This window comes from Psammomys obesus, unplaced genomic scaffold, assembly GCF_907164565.1.
Source record: "Psammomys obesus unplaced genomic scaffold, mPsaObe1.curated_primary_1811, whole genome shotgun sequence".
NCBI lineage: Eukaryota > Metazoa > Chordata > Mammalia > Rodentia > Muridae > Psammomys > Psammomys obesus.
This window is the reverse complement of record NW_026596069.1, coordinates 1,567,667-1,586,630: the sequence shown is the minus strand read 5'-3', so window position 1 is coordinate 1,586,630 and position 18,964 is coordinate 1,567,667. Positions and strand designations below refer to the sequence as shown.

Below are 18,964 nucleotides of genomic sequence, written 5' to 3'. Positions count from 1 at the left end.
CTTCCTTCCTTCCTTCCTTCCTTCCTTCCTTCCTTCCTTCCTTCCTTTCTCTCTCTCTTTCTCTGTCTCTTTCTTTCCTTTTTTGAAACTGGTTCTGGTATGTAGTCTAGGCTAACCTCCAATCCATTATTCTTCCCCAGCCTTCCCTTGTACCACCATGACTAGCTTTGTTTTAAGCCAGTTGTTGAAGAAAACAGTAGGTAGCTATCATCTTCCATAACTGAAATGTTTTGTGGCATCAAATTGATGGAATGTATTTTGTTTTCAGGAGCCCCCACCTCCCTGCCTTGTGTCTTCCTTGTCCTTGGGTAATTGGTTCTTGGCTGATATGCATGATTCAGGCCATTTCATAAAGCATGGCAGGAGAAGGGAGTGCTTTGCCTAAAGACCATGGTATTGAAATTGAGTTTTTACCTGAGAGTTTTATTTTCTTTTGTATTGCAGAAAATTAAACTCAAGGACTCATCCATGCTCGGCAAATTACTACTGAACTCGGTCATTAGTTCTTATCTTAAAGAATTAAACATAAAATGACCTTTTTGGTTGTTAGGATATATCTTGTAACATACTGGCATCGTTTTCTTCTGTTTCAAATTTGGTAGCATTATTGTCTTTTCAAGGTACTAAGTAAGGAACATGTTTACACTAAGTAGAGTAGTAGATTGGAAACACCCACCTTTTTATGGTCACAGTTTCTTCATTTGTAAGATAAGGGACTGTACTAACTGATTACTACATTATAGTTCAGTGATAATGTTAAGATCTATGACCATTTGTTCTTCATTTCTGTTGTCCGGATATGAATGTTCTGTATTTTATTCTCTTCCTCCATGACTGACGGTGTTAGAGTGCAGGGCCACACACATGGTTAGGGCAGTGCTCTTCCAGTTAATGAGCTACACCTCCAGCTCTGGATTCAACCCTGATCAGAGAAATCGTGTAATAACGAAATTTAGCAAGAGTAATGGTCAGCTAAAATGTAGTCTAATAATTAACTGAAGGTGTTATGCTGTCACTTTCAAAATAAAAGCTTCTTTGGAAAGAAAGGGAGAAATGTTTGCTCACTGAAAAATACCAAATGAATAAAGTGTAATTAATAAAAAATTAAAAAAAAAATGCTAGGAAAAAAAAAAGAAAAATACCAAGCTTTTGGCAGAAATTATTAAGGAAGGAAATTAAAAATTAAAGCCAAAATATTTGCATAGACATTTATTGTTGTGAAGGTCAATTGTATTTAATAGGTATGCATATAGTTGATTATTAGTTTATTATAAATGAATTTCCTTAGGAGCAAAAGTCAGTACTTAAATTGTTTATGGTGAAACAGTTCTGTCTTGTAGCAGTTATAAACTGCATATAGAGTTCTTACTTTCTTTACAGTTATCACTTGATAATTTTAATAGCCAATATTATGTAGGCTGACATTTAGATGTTTAGGAAAAGTACTGTGAACATGATACACTGTGTTTGCTTTTGTGATGTCATACTTTATTCAGGCCCTGTTTGGTTAACAGTGCCCTCTTTGAGTAGTGATCACTGACAACTTACATGGGAGGGCCTTTGTCTGCTATGAATGCTTTTTAGCTGTTGGGATTACATCTCGATATTCCTGATCAATGCTTTCTTTGCCTTTTGAATAACCGAGGGAACAGACATGAATATTAACTTCAGTAACACTTTCTCTGTAGAAACAAATCATTGTGGACCCCTTGAGCTTCAGCGAGGAGCGTTTCAGGCCTTCACTGGAGGAACGCCTGGAAAGCATCATTAGTGGAGCTGCTCTGATGGCCGACTCATCCTGCACACGTGATGACCGGCGTGAGCGCATCGTGGCAGAGTGCAATGCGGTCCGCCAGGCTCTCCAGGACCTGCTGTCAGAATACATGGGCAATGTGAGTGTCAGAACTTCCCTTTGATCTAAGAAATCCGAGTGATTTTTTTATGACTGATGGCAGCCTCCGTCTGTCTGTCTGTCTGTCTGATTATCTATCTATCTATCTATCTATCTATCTATCTATCTATCTATCTATCTATCTATCTATCATCTCTGTATCAATCTAATTTATCATGTGGGTGCTTTATCTGCATATGGTGCTGGGGAGATGGCTGAGTTGGTAAAATCTTACCTTATAAGCATGATGATTTGCATTCAGGTCCTTAACATCTTTGTTTTGAAAAGCTAGGCAATATGGTACTTGCCTGTAATCCTAGACTGGGAGGTGGAGGCAGGTGGATATTTGGGTCTTCTTGGCCAGCCAGTCTAGCCAGTTTGTAAGCTCTCAGCTTAGTAAGTGACTGTTTAAAAGACAATATATAGAACAACTGAGGAAGATACGAGGGGCTTCCACACACGGTGCATAAGAAAATGCTCATCAGAAAGAAAGCATATAAAATTTGGTATTTGGCTTTTTTTTAACCATAGAAAATACTGTAACTGTTGTTTTTTCTGTAGTTATGTGCCTTTCCTTCTCCTTCCTTTATACTTTTGCCACTTCAATTATTTAGTTCTAGCTTAAGTTTACTGTGATTCAGCCCTCTACCCAATATTTTATTGCTCTAAGGAGGAGTAAATAAATAAAAATATCTTAAAGTATTGCCTGCGCTCCTATCACTAGGCTGACTGCCCCATGCTCACTCTACTCTGCATTGTGTAAATAATAGTAGCTCTGACTCTTTGCCTGTGGTGTGCTGAGTATGAATGACCTCATCCTCGAGCGCTTGGTATAGTGAAGACACTGTTAGACTGTGTACAATAGAGAACGGTTTCATTAACTAGTAGTACATTTTAGTATTTTTCAAAATAAAGTATTTTAGAGGGAGATGTGATGAAACAAATTAGTTATTCCTAGTGGTGTTTTACTTATTTAATTAATACTTTTCCAAATAAAAATATTAGTTGTTGGCTTTTTTACTCATATTTTTACTGCACATCTTGTTTTGTTCACTTACATGCCTTTAAAAATGAAAGGGTGATGCTGAGCCATGATGGTATTCTAGGGAGCAGATGAATGCCTTTCTGTTTTTACCACATTCAACCATATTGTGAGGTTAGTGAAGCATATTATTTTAAGTCATTGCCATGTTTTGATTGTAGGTGGTCTAGCTAAAAAAATGAGATTAGAAGTTGAGTTAAGTAGGAAGTGGTTGATGAGTCGCAGTGGAAATATGGGCTGCATTAAGTGCATTAAAATGCATGGAAAAGCTTGAGATTCAGATTGGAAAATGATTTTTCGTTATGTTTCTCCTAAAGAGAAAACTTAAGTATTATATTTCATCAATTCATATAACAAGAAAAGGCGCAATTTTGTGTAGAATGATTAGAAATTCAGGAGTGGTGGTCCACACACTCTACAGGCAGTTGAATCTCCATGAGTTCCAGGCTAGCCAGGGATATATAGTGAGACCTTGTCTCAAAATTAATGAAGTTAGGGCTTGAAGAGAAGGTCCAGTGGTTAAGAGTATTTCTTCCTCTTCCAAAGGACCCAAGTTTAGTTTCCAGTACCCATGTTGGGTAGCTCACAACCACCAATAACTCCAGTCTGATACCCTCTTCTGACTTTTGGGCGTATTGAACTCACATACACAAAATTGCATACGGATATACAAAATACACACGAAACTAAAAGTAAAATAACAGGTGGGGTGAGGTGGCGGCATGTGCCCTAATCCTGGCACTTGGGTGGAAGAGGACAGCCAGGGCTACAAGGTAGGACCTCACCTAAAAAGAAAAAAAAAAGGAAAAAATCCTTAAAAATAAGGAATTAATGTAGTGGAGATAAAAAGGTCAGTGGAACAAACTGGAAGAATGGAAAAAAGGCCCAGAGAATCATAAGCAACCGGACATAGGCTTTTGCTTATGAAGCATCTGGAAACATTTCAGCCCCCAATAACAATCAGAATTTAACTGGCCAGGTTTTAGTTAACACACGTCACATGTAGAGCAATGTCTTGAGTATCATATAGAAGGGAATGTGAGACTCCTTTTGAAACAGACAGGTTCTTAACATGGAGTTGAGAATATCATTAGAGGGACAGGAAAAATTTTGTAGGAATCGGGACCTGGAGAAATTGCTCATTTGTTAAGGGAATGGGCTGCTGCTCTTGCTGAGGACCTAGGTTTGATTTCTAGCACACACGTGGTAGCTAATAACCATTTGCAACTCCAGTTCCAGAGGATATGACACCCTCTTCTGGACTCTGAGGACACCTGGTATACATGTGGTATACAGAAAACATGCAGGCAGAATTCATATACATACACATAAAATAGTAAAAGAGTTAACAGTGGTACTGTCATAAGACAGCTATATAGGAATTGTAAGGAGTGAAGCCTTGTGGCTTTACAAATGTCTACTCAGTTACATTGAAATGAAATCTGCTGATTGTGGTTCAATTTATTTCGCTTCTCATCTATCAGCCTAAAGTTGAACTGGGTATGGAGGCTCTAGAGAAAGAAAAACAGCTTTGAATGAGTGTCATAATCTTTGAGGGTTTCAAAGTAAGTGAATTGAAATTAATTATAAGCTGTTACGGCTGGGCATGCTTGTAATCAATCCCATCACTCAGGAGACTGATGGGTAGACTGAGTTTGAGGCCTGTCTAGGCTATATAGTAAAACCCTGTCTCAAAGGAAAAAAAAAAATTAAGTCTTAATACTTGGGTTCTGTATATAAGTACAAGTAAGTAGGATTTACAGTTTACCACAATGAATGTTTGGGACATAAAGGACACTCAGTTTTAAAAATGAAATCCATTTGGTTTTGTCTTGAGCAGTCTTACTCAACAGTCTGGTCATATATGTCTGGAGTGAGGGCTTGCAAAATTGCGAGAATAAAGCTTTATGCATGGGCCTACACAGTTCTAGCTCTGTGCCTTTTCTTGTGTTAGCCATTCATCATATAGCCTTAGAGTACTTGAAAGCTGACAGGTGAGATTTTAGGCAGTTATTTTATGTGTGTGTATGTGAGAGTGTGTAGAATATATATATCTATATTCTGAATACTGGATTTCAAATAGTATGGAAAAACAATGTAATGTAGGTTATTGATAAGTATCAAAATAAGTAAAATATCTTCTTGAGTTTATTTTTATGAAACTGGTTTGATGTAATATATGAGAGAAAAATTAAAAAGTTTTATTTTTACTCGTGCTTTATTACGAATGAGTGGTAGAAAATTTAAAAGTCTGTGCGTGTTATATGTTTCTGACTTGCATATTATTTCTGTTGCATAATTCTAATTGAGTAACTAGCGAGCTCAGGTGGGTGACTGCCTAGAATGGTACCGTAATCCATGCCTAATAGCCATTATACCTTGCATTTCCTAATGCTTAGAACTGTACTGTTAGGCTAAAGGTGTCAAGGGCCTGTTTAGTTGTATCTGTGCTTGCCTGCCTGCTTGGCTGCCTTTCTCTCCTCTTTCGCCTCTTCTTCTTTTTAGTTTGTTGTGTGTGAGTTTAGTTCAGTTTAGTTTAGTTTTCTTCTTTTCCATTTGTTGCCCAAGCTGGCCTCGAATTTGGGAAATCTTTCTGCCTCAGCCTCCCAGAGTACTGGAATTACAGATGTGAGCTACCACTGTGCCCAGCTAAGATGATGTTTCCTAAGGATACATTAATGAGCATGTGTGTATTACAAATGTTTTGTTTTTATGTCTGTTTGTGCTCAGGTTAGAAGAGGGCTTAGGGACTCCCTTGAACAACTGCAATGACGGATTGTTATGAGCTACCATGTAGGTGCTAGGAATTAACTTCTGTAAGAGCAGGTGCTCTTGACTGCTGATCATCTTTCCAGGCCCTTTAAGTATCCATTTTATCTCTGTGTGTGTGTATGTCTGAGTCTGAGTGTTGTGCCTGTGTGTATTTCTTTGTACCACCTGTGTTCCTGGTACCTGTGGAGGTCAGCAAGTGTTCATCAGATCTTGTGGAAATGAAGTTATGAGCCATCGTGTGAGTCCTGGTAACTGATCCCAGGTCTTCTGCAAGAGCAACAAGTGTTCTAAACTGCTGAGCTCCAAACTCTCTAGTCTTTCTTTGTTTTTGTTCTAAAACATTGAACATGGTAGTTGTAAAATCTCAAAAGATGAACACAGTAACTGACCATTTTTTGAATTGAACTGGACATATATTGAGCCTTCATTATGCTAATATATCAGGCAGAACATTTTAATTTAATTTGCTACTAGTTTGGTGTGGAATGCATGAATTTGTAATACAGTTAATATTCACTTTGTAATATAGTAAGGGGAAGCACTCAGTTTGGATGTTAATCCCTTCTCAGTTTTGCAGTCTTTTTTTCCTGAAATCACTTTAGCTCCCCCACCCCTGTTTCTCTGTCTGTGTTTTTCTTTGTCTCTGTCTCTCTCTTTCTCTCTCTCTCTCTCTCTCTCTCTCTCTCTCTGTGTGTGTGTGTGTGTGTGTGTTCCTAAACACATAAGTACAACCTGCTCAGTCTGTAGAATGTTACTTGTATGTATGTTTTCAGGACTGACCATTTGGTATTGGATAACAACTGGTGTGCTCTTTCCTAGGGAAGACTTTCTCCAGTCCTTCGCGGCCTACAGTTCTTTATGTGGAGTGAAGCCTCGTAGGCTTTCCTCCCATCTGGCTTAGGATTTCTGTTGTTGTCTTTGTTCAGTGCATGTTTAGGCAGTCATGTTGGCGTGACTTTAAGGGTGTAGCTTCTGATAGTCCTAGGAGATACAATCTCATAGCAAACTTCCTATTCCCCTGGCTCTTACAGTCTTTCTGACCCCTCATCTACAGTGGTCCTTAGGTAGGAGTTGGATTATAGATGTATCCTTTGGGTCTGGGCCCAAGTTCTTCCTTATTCATTTTGGTCCAAGATAGCTTTAGCTTTTGGCAAAGCTGTCATATATTGCTAATGATTTATTTAAAATAATGATTGTTTGAATGTAACATTTGTGGTTTGGGAGGCTACCTCTTTTATTTTATGCATGATCCCCATATATGACAAATATCTAAAACTAAAAGTTTGCTGGTAATTGTGTTTCACACTTGGTATCCATGTACCCTGGAGATGGAGACAAGAGGGTTACACGTGAGGCCCACTTGGGGGACCTCGTAAGTTCTAAGTCAGCCTCAGTACATAGTCTCAATCACAACACACAAATATGCATTATATATACATATGCACATATGAGTGATAACTTTGTGTACTAGTATTTTTTTGTTCATGTAAAATTTGTTTTGAATAGTGGAGTGTCTTAGAGGGCTTAAAGTTGTAAACACTCGTTAAGATTATGGTTTTAGGGCTGGAGAGATGACTCAGAGGTTAACAGCACTGGCTCCTCTTCCAGAGGTCCTGAGTTCAATTCCCAGCAACCAAATGGTGGCTCACAGCCATCTGTAATGAGATCTGGCACCCTTTTCTGGCGTGCAGGTGTACATGCGGGCAGAACATTGTATACATAATAAATAAATTAAAAAAAAAAAGATTATGGTTTTATTTTCTTAAACTGAATTTGATGTAGGAAAAAGATTACCCTGAACCTTGGACTTCTGATTCTCCTTCCTCTACTTTTCAAGTGTTCTTATAGGGTGATGGGGCTGGGATGGATGTTTATTGTCAGGGCTCAAGTCAGCAACAGAGTTTTTTCTTTTTGCTTTAGGGTGGCATGTTCCTCTCCCTGTTCCCAAAATATAGTTACTTAGAGGTGTCTGTTTAGATGCTCTCTGACATGCAATTCCATCTCTTCTGTGAGCACAGTTTCAGAACTGTCCTTCCCCAGGGCAGACACAGAACCTTGTCTGTGAAGATGTTTCCAGCCCTGGCTTCAGGCCTGTTCTATTAAAAGTTGCCTTTTTGGTTGACATATCTTTGTCATAATACAAAATTAGAAGAGCAGAAGTTTGCAGAGGATATACTACTTTTCTTCTCTGAGTGTATGTCCTCATTTTTTTGTTGATTTTTGGGATGTCTGTGGTTACCTCTGATGGTTGCTAATTAGTACTACTTGCCAATCACTAAATAGCTTATTTATTTAAAAGTAGAACATTTGCCTTATTGAACCAAAGAATGACTATTTCTCTTTGGTCATTCTCAAGAAAGAAGGAAAAAGGCTGTATGACCTTTTTATAATGGGGTGATTTGGAAGCTAATAAGGAAAATGTTTTCTTTTGGTTTACTTTATGCTGAAATAACATCTGACCAGTAGGTTGTCTTACAAGTTTTATTTTCAGATGTGTTGGAACAGTTAGCCTTCTGCTGTGGTTTTATGGTTACACACACCCTAATTTCTGGTTTTGTGACGATTGCAGTTTATGTTAGTCAGTGAAGCATAGTGCAGGTGTCATCACATCCATGACTTTTCTGCTAATTACTCTTTAAATTTAACACTGAAGTCATGGTTGGAGTTACTTTTCATTGCTTTGAGTCACATTTATTCTCTGAACTTCGGAGGGAGAGGATCTCTGAGATGAAGGCCAGCCTGGATTATATAGTAAGTACCAGGCTACCTAGGGAGTTGGGGTTGGGGAGGGGAAAAAAGCTGTATTGCTGGTGAAAAATTGGATATGTAAGCTGAAGTAAGTCTGTTCCTCCCCAAGTTGCTTTTGGTTATGATGTTTTGTCACAGCAGTGGAAACCCTGACTAAGATGTGTTTAAGAAATAGGTGTCACTGACCATTACTGTGGCCGCATGTCACTGTAGTGCATGTTTAGGAGTGCCGTCCTTGCCATCAGTTTCTTCCTGCACTGCCAGGTGCCTCTCTAGTCCCCACGGGTGGACCTGCCAGTCCCCGAGATGTCTCAGGTAGTTCTAGCATTTGTATGTCAATAATAGGATGATAGTTCATTTAGCAGTAGAAACTAAAGGAGAAAAATAATAGAGCAGTCAGGTCACACGAGTGTTGGTGAGCAATGGTGTGAATGAGGAATATACCAAGGCTTCCTCTTCCCTCTCCCCTCCTCTCGTCCCACATAGTCAAGGCTGACCTTGAACTCCTGATCTTCTGTTTACACTTTCTAAATGTTGGGATCACAGAGCATGTGCTGCCATGTTCCGACGGTCACATCTAGCCTTAGTCCTATTTTTAAAGATCTATTATGGATAGCAGAAGAGCGTGTTTATTTGACTGTAATAATTTACTGGGTATTATTTTCATTATGGTTCTAGATTTTGGATGAAATTTAATACATTTTAGTGATGGGGTATTTTTGTTTTTGTTGTTTGAGCTAGCTTGCATCATAAAAGTTTTTTATTGAGAAATTCTTACCATTTTAGGTGCTTTAAGCATTTTGGGACTGTATGATGGAGGTGTTGGGATTGAACCAAAATCTTCACTCATGCTAGACAAGCACATTGCTGCAGAACTACATTCCACACCTATTTCTTTTCTTTTCAGCATGATTTCAGAGTCTTTGCTTTGGCAGTTAATCATTAAAATATAGCATTCAAAGTTAAAGGGAGCCTTATTTGATAGTATCCCATCTATAACTACTCATTTTATCTAATTTTTTTCTTTTTGGTGCTCATTTTGTGGGTACAAAAATAAGAATGAAGAACTTTGGCTGTAAAGCACATTGCCCTTCTAAAGCACTAGAGCAAGCGTAGAACTTCTTATGCTGAGTAAGATACATATAGGAAGAAAGGGTTGGTATTGGGAAGAGAGTGAAGAAAATAATAGAACCAGGAATGACCAGGGCTTTATTAGGTAGCAAGTAACAGCAGCTATTTAGATTAGTGGGAATAAAAACCATTTTACAAGCAAAACTGGCTAGTAGTCCTTTTTCTTATGCCACTGAATAGCTCACCAACAAATATCAAGAGACTTTAGTAAATCTCTGTTGGATTTTTTTTTCCTCTCTCTTTAATTTGCCTCTCTGTAGAAGTTACTGTGTAAGAAGCCAGGACTGACTTGGACGCTAGTGAAAAGACGGTTGGGGGGGAGGGGGATGAGGGAGGAAAGGGGGAAGAGAGAGAAAGATATGTTTTGATAATCATTGTTATTATATTATGAAATCTTAAATTGTCAGCTTTCTTCTAAGGTAGATTTAGTCTTTAATGCATATTCTGAGGTCCAAGAAAATGAGTTGCAGAAGTAAAAATGAAGGAAACAATTTCATTTATCTTCTAGACAGTGACACATTAAGGACTAATGACTGCCAAAAGGAAATGTCAACACTAAGCTAGTCTACTTTTTTTGGCAGCCAAGAATCCGGTGAATCAACAGTTTTAGGGTGTGTGTATTTAATGTGGGCGAAGGAAGAGAATGTCTAACATTCTTTAATACCCTGTTAAGCCTGTTTTTACTTTTCTAAACCCACGAAAGGCACATGCAACAGAGTAAAGTTGGTTATGGGGCATGAGTGGTGGCTCTCTGGATAAGAGCACTTGGCCGGCAAGCAAGAGGGCTTGACTCTGACTCTAGATCTCTGGCACCTGGGTGAAAGTTAAGCACATCTGTATTTTGCTTGTATCTCAGCACTGGAATGTGAACGCACATAGATCTGGGAATTTGCTGGCCAGCCAGCTTAGCTGAAATGGTGAACTTCAGATTCAGTAAGAGACCCTGTCCAAAAATAAGGTGGAGAGTAATGGAGGAAGAGACCCAACAACCTCTTACTTCCATATGCACACACACAGGTACCAACATCCTCCTTTCTTGTACACATGCACACATATACACATATATTTAAAAAAAATCTAGGTATTTGGATTGGGCATGGCACATGCCTTTAAGCCATTCAGTTGGGAGGCAGAGTCCGGCAGCTTTCCGAGAGTTTGATGCTAGCCTGCTTTACGCATTGAGGTCCAGGCCAGGCAAGGCTGCATAATGAGATTCTTATCTCAATGAAACAAAACAAAAGAGTGGATATTTGCTGTTACGGAGATCTTTTTGGATAGGCAACATTTAAACTTGTTTATGGACTTTAGTGTGTCTTTATTTATTTCTTGGTAGGTCTGAAAAAATGGTTTGTTTATATGTGTAAAAACTAAGTCTCAATATTATATGAAAAAATATCAAAACTGGAAATGGTTGCCATGCCTTTGCCCCAGCACTGGGGAGACAGAGGCAAGCAGAGCTCTGTGAGTTTGAGTCCTGTCTGTTGTGATAACTAAATGGTATTTCTATAGGAATTTGGGCAGTTTGTTGATCCTGTGTGAAGTAGGGAATGTTTTTTCCATTTTGGACATTTTCAATGTCTGTTATTACAGACAGAATTATACAGGTAGTGTTTAAAGCATATATTGTGTGTGAAGTTGGTCTAACTTTGTTTTGAGTACAGTAATAGCCCACAGTTTTGGTAGCTATTTTACATAAATTATACAAATGTTGAGTTAAAGATTGTTGAATCAAAAATTATTCATTATAAAATAGTTCAAGATGGCTCAGCAGGTAAAGGTACTTGCTTCTAAGCCTAAAGATCTGATTTGGTCTCTAGAATCTGCATGTTGGGAAGAGAGAACAGAGTCCCACAGTTATTCTCTGACTTTCACCCCGACACTGCGGCCTGAGCATGCCCTACACAGACATATGCACCAGTACATGAATCAATATGAAGGAATAGTTAATGCTGGGTGGAGGTGGTGCATGCCTCTAATCCTGCAGTCAGAGGCAGGCAGAATTCTGAGTTCCAGGACAGCCACGGCTACACAGAGAAACCCTGTCTTGGAGAAAACAAAAAAAACGTTCATGAACCGAGAAGTAGAAGTCAGGCTGATTAATTTTCACTTATATTTTATGTCCTTTGTAAAACAGGTGGATTTGTAAAATGCAGATTGTTTCCCTTTAGAGTATTTTATATTCTATAAAAATTTAGGATTTTGTATATAGCTGTGTGTGTGCGCTTATGTCTGTATGCATACAGAGGTTTGAAGTCAACTTTGTAGCATTGATTCTCTTTTTGTAGGTTTCAGGTATTGAAATTAGGTTTCTAGGCTTGTATACCACCTGCATTTTACCTGTTGAACCATCTCTTAGATCCAATTACCATATATAGGTTCTTAATAGAAAATTGTGCATATATGTATCTAGAGTTTGATTATGCAGTTCTGAGAGCTGTGCAAAGGGTTTAACTTTATTTTGTTAACTACATATCTGCATTTGAGAGGGGCCAGAGAGAGCAAGGCTTTACAGATGTGGCTTAAAATACTGGTGGAGCCTGAAGGACTAGGTGAGCATGGAGTGAGCCTAGCATGGTGGCAGCCACGCGTGGTGGCGCACACCTTTAATCCACTAGGGAGGCAGAGGATGGCAGATCTCTGTGAATTTGAGGCTAATCTGCTCTTCAAAGCAAGTTCCAGGTCAGCCGGGGCTACATAGAGAGAAACCCTGTTTCAAAAAAACAAAATAAGACAAACAAACAAAAAGTGTGTAGCAGAAGTTGTGGGCTTACTCTCTTTTGTCTCCTCGACAGCCTGAATTTTCAGGTAGTTATACAGGTCTTATTGGTCTTTCAGATACACCTATGGGACTTCCCCGCCTGGCAGTATTCAGTAATGTTTGGTGCTGTCCAGCAGGCCAAAGCTGCCATCTTGTCAGCTTTGCCAAACCTGAAGAGGGAGTCCCTTCTTCTTGGTATGCGTGTGCGTGTGTATGTGTGTGTATGTGTGTGTGTGTGTGTATGTATGTATGTATGTATGTATGTGTGTGTGTCTCAAGGAAGCCCTTTTTGGTTGAACCAGTGGTTAGAATTGGCAGCTTCTTTGCAGCATTTAGTAATCCTGAAACTTTGTTGCATGAGTTTATTTCCACTGTAGAAGGTAGCAAGAATTTTGTAAGTAGAAACCAAGTCTTAGATACTCTGTGTACATAATATAAATACATGTATAAATTATATACATTTTATATATCATATAACTATAAAATGAATAGCAGCTAGCAGCAGGTCAGGGTCACCATAGCTATGCACTGTTGCTAGCTTTCCCCATCAATGTTAACCTGCTTCCTACTTTGATACATTGATATGTAAGTGTTTGCAACCAGACAAAAGTTTAACAGGCTCCTAAAACAAATTCATATGAAGGGATTTTTTTTTGTTTGTTTTTTGTTTTTGTTTTTCAGGACAGGGTTTCTCTGTGTAGCCCTGGCTACCCTGGGACTTGCTTTGTAGACCAGGTTGGCCTTCAACTCACAGAGATCCCCTGCCTCTCTACTTCCCAGGTCCTGGGATTAAAGGGGTACGCTACTACTGCCCAGCATGAAAGGGTATTTTAAAGATTATTCTACAGCCTTTTCTGCAACTAGAAAGAAACTGATGTTTCTTTAACCTGTCATAATTTTTAAAGAGTATTTTTACTTAATCTTTTTATCAGCATACAAAATATGCTGGGTCTGTCATAGTCACACACACACTTAACATCGTATTGTGCTGCCATATTGGTTGAAAAAGTCAAGTATAATGCCTCTTTTTTTGCTTTATTGGATTTCTTTCTTTCAAAAGAAGCTTAATGGTATTTCTACTGCTGTGTTGGAAAATAAGATCAGTTTTTGGTAGAGATTTGTGTGGGCAAGTACTTAACAAAGCTTATTTTGAGGAGGGACATCTGGAGCCTGCTCTTCACTGCTGCTTCTTAAGGCTGTGTGCCACTGGCATTTTCCTCCTGTAGGACCAAGGAGCCCAGGGTAAAACCTGAAGATGGCAAAGCCTGTGCAGGCCGGTGGGTGTGTCTTTTGTGGTTGTGACGCTAGCAGGAGTCCTTCTTATTACCTGTGCTTCTTTAGATAGATCTGGTGAGCCTCGAGATGGCTCAGCCAGGGAGAGGTCTTGCCCCCGAGCTGATGATCTGAGTTTGGTCCCTGGAACCCACAGCATAGAAGGATAAAACCCACTCTTGACATCTTCATGCCACACCATGCGTGCACTACATAAATAAAAGTGTAGAAAGTTCTAAGAAATCACATGAAAAAATTTGCATTTTGCCATGGTGAAACTGGTTGGTTTTGCTTGTGGGAGAAACGCATTCTTATTTTGAAGCTTTGTCTTCAGGAATATTGAATGACTTGTAATACATGTGCACTATATTAGTGTAGGACTTGTCTGTGGAGAGACTTTGTTCTGATCCTTGACAGCTACATTGAGTGTGAAAATCCCCTAACTGTGCCCGAGTGTGTGCTGCTGCCCCTGGCTGCTGGGCATGACGGTAGTGCCCGAGCACACAGCATGGCTGTGAGGCTGGAGAGCCACATCAAGGCGTGGCCACATCTCTGTAATGTCCCTGCCGTTACTGAACCTCTTTTGCTTTATAACCAAATGGTTCAAACATCAAGTCCTCCTTTTATTTTTAAACTTAAGTTTCCAAGGGTTTTGTCAGGTAGTTACATTTAACATTCTGTTGGTAAAAGAGCTTATTCTCTTGATCCACTTCCTTCTCTCTGCTTTGAGCTATGGTCATTATGTGGACCCTGGTAATAATGGCTAAAGAATATATTAATTTTCAGTCAGTACATCTCCACTGACTGTTGCAGAACTTATTTTATTGTGCCCCACTATCTTCAGTGAAGTTGGTGGCCTTGTTCCCAGATTCATATTATATTCTCCTTACTATTAAAATGTACATTTTTCTGGAGTCTGACATACTCCATAGTTAATTCTGAGTTATTTGGCATAGGGAAGCGAGACCCATCATCAGTGTTCATTCTCTGAATTGAGTTTTGAATAGGCTTCTCTGTATAAAAATCTCTTCGTTATTCATTTCTACTCCTTTTCGATTTATTTGATGATTGAATTAGAAATAGACTTGCTATTTGAACACTATATGTGTTTCTTTTCTTACTCATTTTTATATGTTGTGTTTGTATTTGTTCTCTAGTTTATTTAAGAAAAATCTAATGCTAGGGGAAAGCTATTATGAATGAGCTTTTATTCCTAATTTAAAAAGCCCTCTAGCTCCTTGTTTCAGGAACTGGATGAGTAATTAGCCACATGTGAGTTTAAACATTGTCTATATGTTACTAAAAAAGACAGCGGGACAGGCAGAATGGAGTCTGAAGGTCTTCCCTTTCATGTTGTAATGGGTCTTTCTCTCAAAGGCTTTTCAAGAGATGGAGGGGAAGATTCTTAGGAAGAGGAAGTCTGACTAGATAGGGTGGACTGACTGTGAAGCCAGGCTTGCTGCCTGGCTGCTGCCGCCTTCTGCGTGTGAGATGTGAGCCTTTGCTGGCCAGTGTTATCTCTGGACTTAGTCATTGGCTACCAAAAACTAATAATGGCACATAATTCACATTTGGACAGAGATCTTAGTTTTGAATTGAGATTTTTAATGTGGTATCTTCTACTGTCTCTATCCACTGATCTCTGAAACAAGTTGTCTCTATATAGCCCTGGCTGGCCTACAAGTGACAGAGATACACCTGACTTTGCTTTCAGGTTTAAAGGAATACATACATCCCATGGCATTTCTTTATGCTTGGTAAGACATTTTTACTTAGAAATTAAATTACATTTATTTATTGTGTGTGTCACAGGTGTCAGTTTTTCCTTCTCCCGTACGAATTCTCAGGATCAAACGTGGCGTGTTAGGCTTGGTGGCAAGTACCTTTACTCCTTGGACCATCTTATTGGCCCTGAAAAACATATTTTAAAAAAAATCCTTAAAATTGGCATTGTATTTATATGTTCAAAAAATGTAAAGAGTATAAGAGACTGTAAAAAAGAAGTTCTTTCTTATCCCTTTTATAGCCGTATGTAGGTTTTCTATATAGCTTCCTGTATCTTCCAAAACATGTAGATACAGTAAGTCATGTGCATACACACGCAAGTTAATCTAAAGACGTCTTTAAAGAGGAAAATAGTATTTTCTTGAACTGTTCAGACATGACTTCCTTGTTTGGTCAAGCTTGCCTTGAGCTTAGAGCTGTCTTCCCTTGGAGTGCAGCACCACACCCAGTTCCTAAACACCCTTTTCAAACAAACAAACAAACAAACAAACAAACAAACAAACAAACAAAGCCTTCCAGCCTTATAATGAATGAGTCATTGAATGTGAACCAGGTGTTATTATAATTTGAAGAAATTTTGCTTTTTTACTTAGCTTTTAGATCACTCAGTTTTGCTCTACAACCCCCTTCTTGTCTAAAACCTGTTTCTTTTTCTGTTTCTCCCAAGGAAGATAATTCACATCTCTTTGCCTCTGCACTAGATTTGGTCCCTGTGCTTCAGTTTCTATCTCTGTGTCTGCTGTGGCATCAGTTTATAGTCCCTTACTTAACACAGTGAGCTATAGAGGTCATAAGTGTAGAAATCACCATTTTGTCTTGTTTTACATCTGAATTGTTTTTCAGCCATGTCATATTGAGTGGCCTTGACTAGGTGATTTTACATAGATTGTTCTTTATAATATTGATATTTTCTTTAACCAATAATTAATAATAATTTATCTTAGTGTTATTTTTCCAGCTACTAGGCATTTAATATATTCTTTCAGATGCTTTTCTTGAGATGTAGGTTTTTTTTTACACTTTATTAATTTATTATTCTTTTGTCATTATAGGTTGTTGAAAGCATTCACTTTAACAATTTTGGAACCTTTATCTTTTTAGTACTGTCTTTTTCAGTTTGCTTGCTCATCTACTATAGTCTTTAACTCCTAAATCTGGTTCTTGTACACAAATGCATACTTTATTCTTTCTTAATTTTGGTTGCTATTATTAAATCATTGTTATAACATAAACAAGAGCCCATTCCTGTCTAATAAGTTCTGCTTTGTGAGTGGTGGCAGTGTCTGCATTCTAATATTGGAATTGCAGCTGTAACCATGCAAAAAGAGTCTTATGTTTGGTTTAAGGGATACTGAAAAAGTCCTGATAGAAATTGGATGCTGTGTTCTAGGGAGAAAGAAGTGTATATCAACAGGAGGTACACTCTGCCATGTACCAGCTGGTATCAGTGTGAAAACACACAGTATAGTGTTTTATATTCAATGATGTCCAGGAAGTTGAGATTTAGGACAATTTCACAGTGTGTTCTATTTTGAACATGGCATAGGTAACTAGGAGAAAGGAGAGACTACAGTAACTCTCTTCCCTTTCTCTTTCTTTTCATGTTGCTGGGAAACAAACGTAGGGCTTTGTGCATGCTAGCCAAATGCTTGACTCTATTGAGCTATATTCTAGCCTGCCTTCTTCAGTCTCTATTTGGAGGCCTTGTTTCTTCTATCCTGCGGACACTAGTATGCCCAAATTCTGACCATAATTTTTCTGGAATTCTTGACTTCACAGCTTCTGGAATCAGTCCTGGTATTCATGGCAGCTGGTTCTACTTTGCCTATGGGCTATGGTTGTACAGTGGAGGGGAACAGAAGCTTCTGTCTCTAAGCAGGGGAGATACTCAGTATATGTCTACACAGTTGGCTTGGGAATCCTGATTAGTATTGTCATAGTTCTGGACCTGCCATTAAAGCATTGAGTACTTGAATGGTGTGGACTCCTTCAGTACTTGTAAAGGTGTCCCAATGTGCCCTATGAAGGTAAGCTTTGCTTGTGAGTCTACATGGTAGCATTTTGACCTTTCTGTTTCCAGGGATGCTGAGGGATGTACTTTACTTCTTTCTTGAGCAGTGTTCCAGAACAGTGATTCTAGCCTCTTTTCCATTATATATCTTACTTTCCACTGTCAGTATACTTTTCCTTTTCTGAGCCCCACCCTTAATTTCAAGATCCAGTTGAGACCCATGAAGATGATAGTTCAACTGTAGGTTCTTTTTGTACAGCCTATATTTCTTTTTTAATGAGAAATTATGCTTCACCTTAATAAATATGGCTGTACAATAAAAATAAAAGTCATGTAGAAGTAACTTAATTTGTCTCTTACTATTTTTATACACAGAGCTTTTACGTAGATCTAGTTTACATTGATGCATGCTGGATCCTTTCATTGTCTTCCTCTTCTCTTCCCTTTATCTACATCTCTCCTACATTCTTTCCCCCAAAGAAACTGTCCTTAGCAATTTGGTATGAATACTTTGCACACTTTCTTCTGCTTATATGATAAATTCTTAGTTCGCCCAAATTACCAAACTGTAATCATTGCCCCCCCCTGGCATGTTCTCTTGTTGAAGATGAATGCTATCATTGCTTACAGTCTTGCATGTTTTTATTAAAATTACTTCATGGGAAAGGTGTTTTTTTTTTTTTTGTTATAGGCATTTGCTTATTTTACTTTATGTGTATGAGTGTTTTTCCTCATGTGTCTTATCTGTATATACCATGTATGTGCCTGGTGCCCATGGAGGTCAGAAGAATCAGTCAGATTCTCTGATTGTTATCAGTTATGAATGGTTGTGAGCCACCATGTGGGTGCTGGGAATCAAATCTGGGTCCTCTGCAAGTGCTTTTAACCTCTCAGTCAGCTCTCTAACCCTCTTGAGGAAACTTTAAAATCTTATTCTTATTGCTGAGTTTGGATTTATTTAAAATGTATTTCAATTCAGAATGTGGGCTTACTATAAATTATTTAACCATTACTTTTTGCTTTTTTTGAGCATTTGCTTTTTAAATTGTTTTAAAGCATTGTATATGTTGTAGCAGTGGCTAACCTTGAAAGATATACTGTTGGATTTGGTGCTTTCATTTTTACATGAAAGATTTTCAGTTTTATTTTTATGGAAATGGTTGAGTTGGGGACTGAGAGGGGCAATTATTTTCCACAAAGGGCTAAGTTTAGTGGCTGTTGAACCAGCAGTATAAGAAAATAACCTTCATGCTCTCCTGAAAGTAGGTGTTACTTACTTGATTTTCTTTTTTCTGAATTTTGCTTGTGTTCCATGTAGTCTTTCTCTTTTGTCAAGTACTTTTAGTTAACTACCATTTTTCTAATAGCACACTGCTTATTTATTTGTTCATTTATTTATTTACTTATTACTTCCATGTAACAGTCCTGGCTGTTTTGAAACCCACTTTGTGGACCGAGCTGGTTTTGAACTCAGAGATTTGCCTTCCTCTCCCTCTCAAATGTCAGAATTAAAGGTGTGTGCCACCATGCCTAGTCTGGATTTTTTTTTTTTTT

General features: G+C 38.4%; 1 protein-coding gene across 1 annotated transcript in view; it reads left to right on the top strand.

The window, feature by feature from the left end:
- The window catches only part of Ctnna1 (catenin alpha 1), a 124,889-nt gene that overhangs the window by 48,686 nt on the left and 57,239 nt on the right, over window positions 1-18,964 (top strand). The window contains exon 7 of the mRNA XM_055625295.1: window positions 1,689-1,892. Coding sequence (XP_055481270.1) covers window positions 1,689-1,892 — 204 coding nt within the window. The remainder of the gene's footprint in view (window positions 1-1,688; window positions 1,893-18,964) is intronic.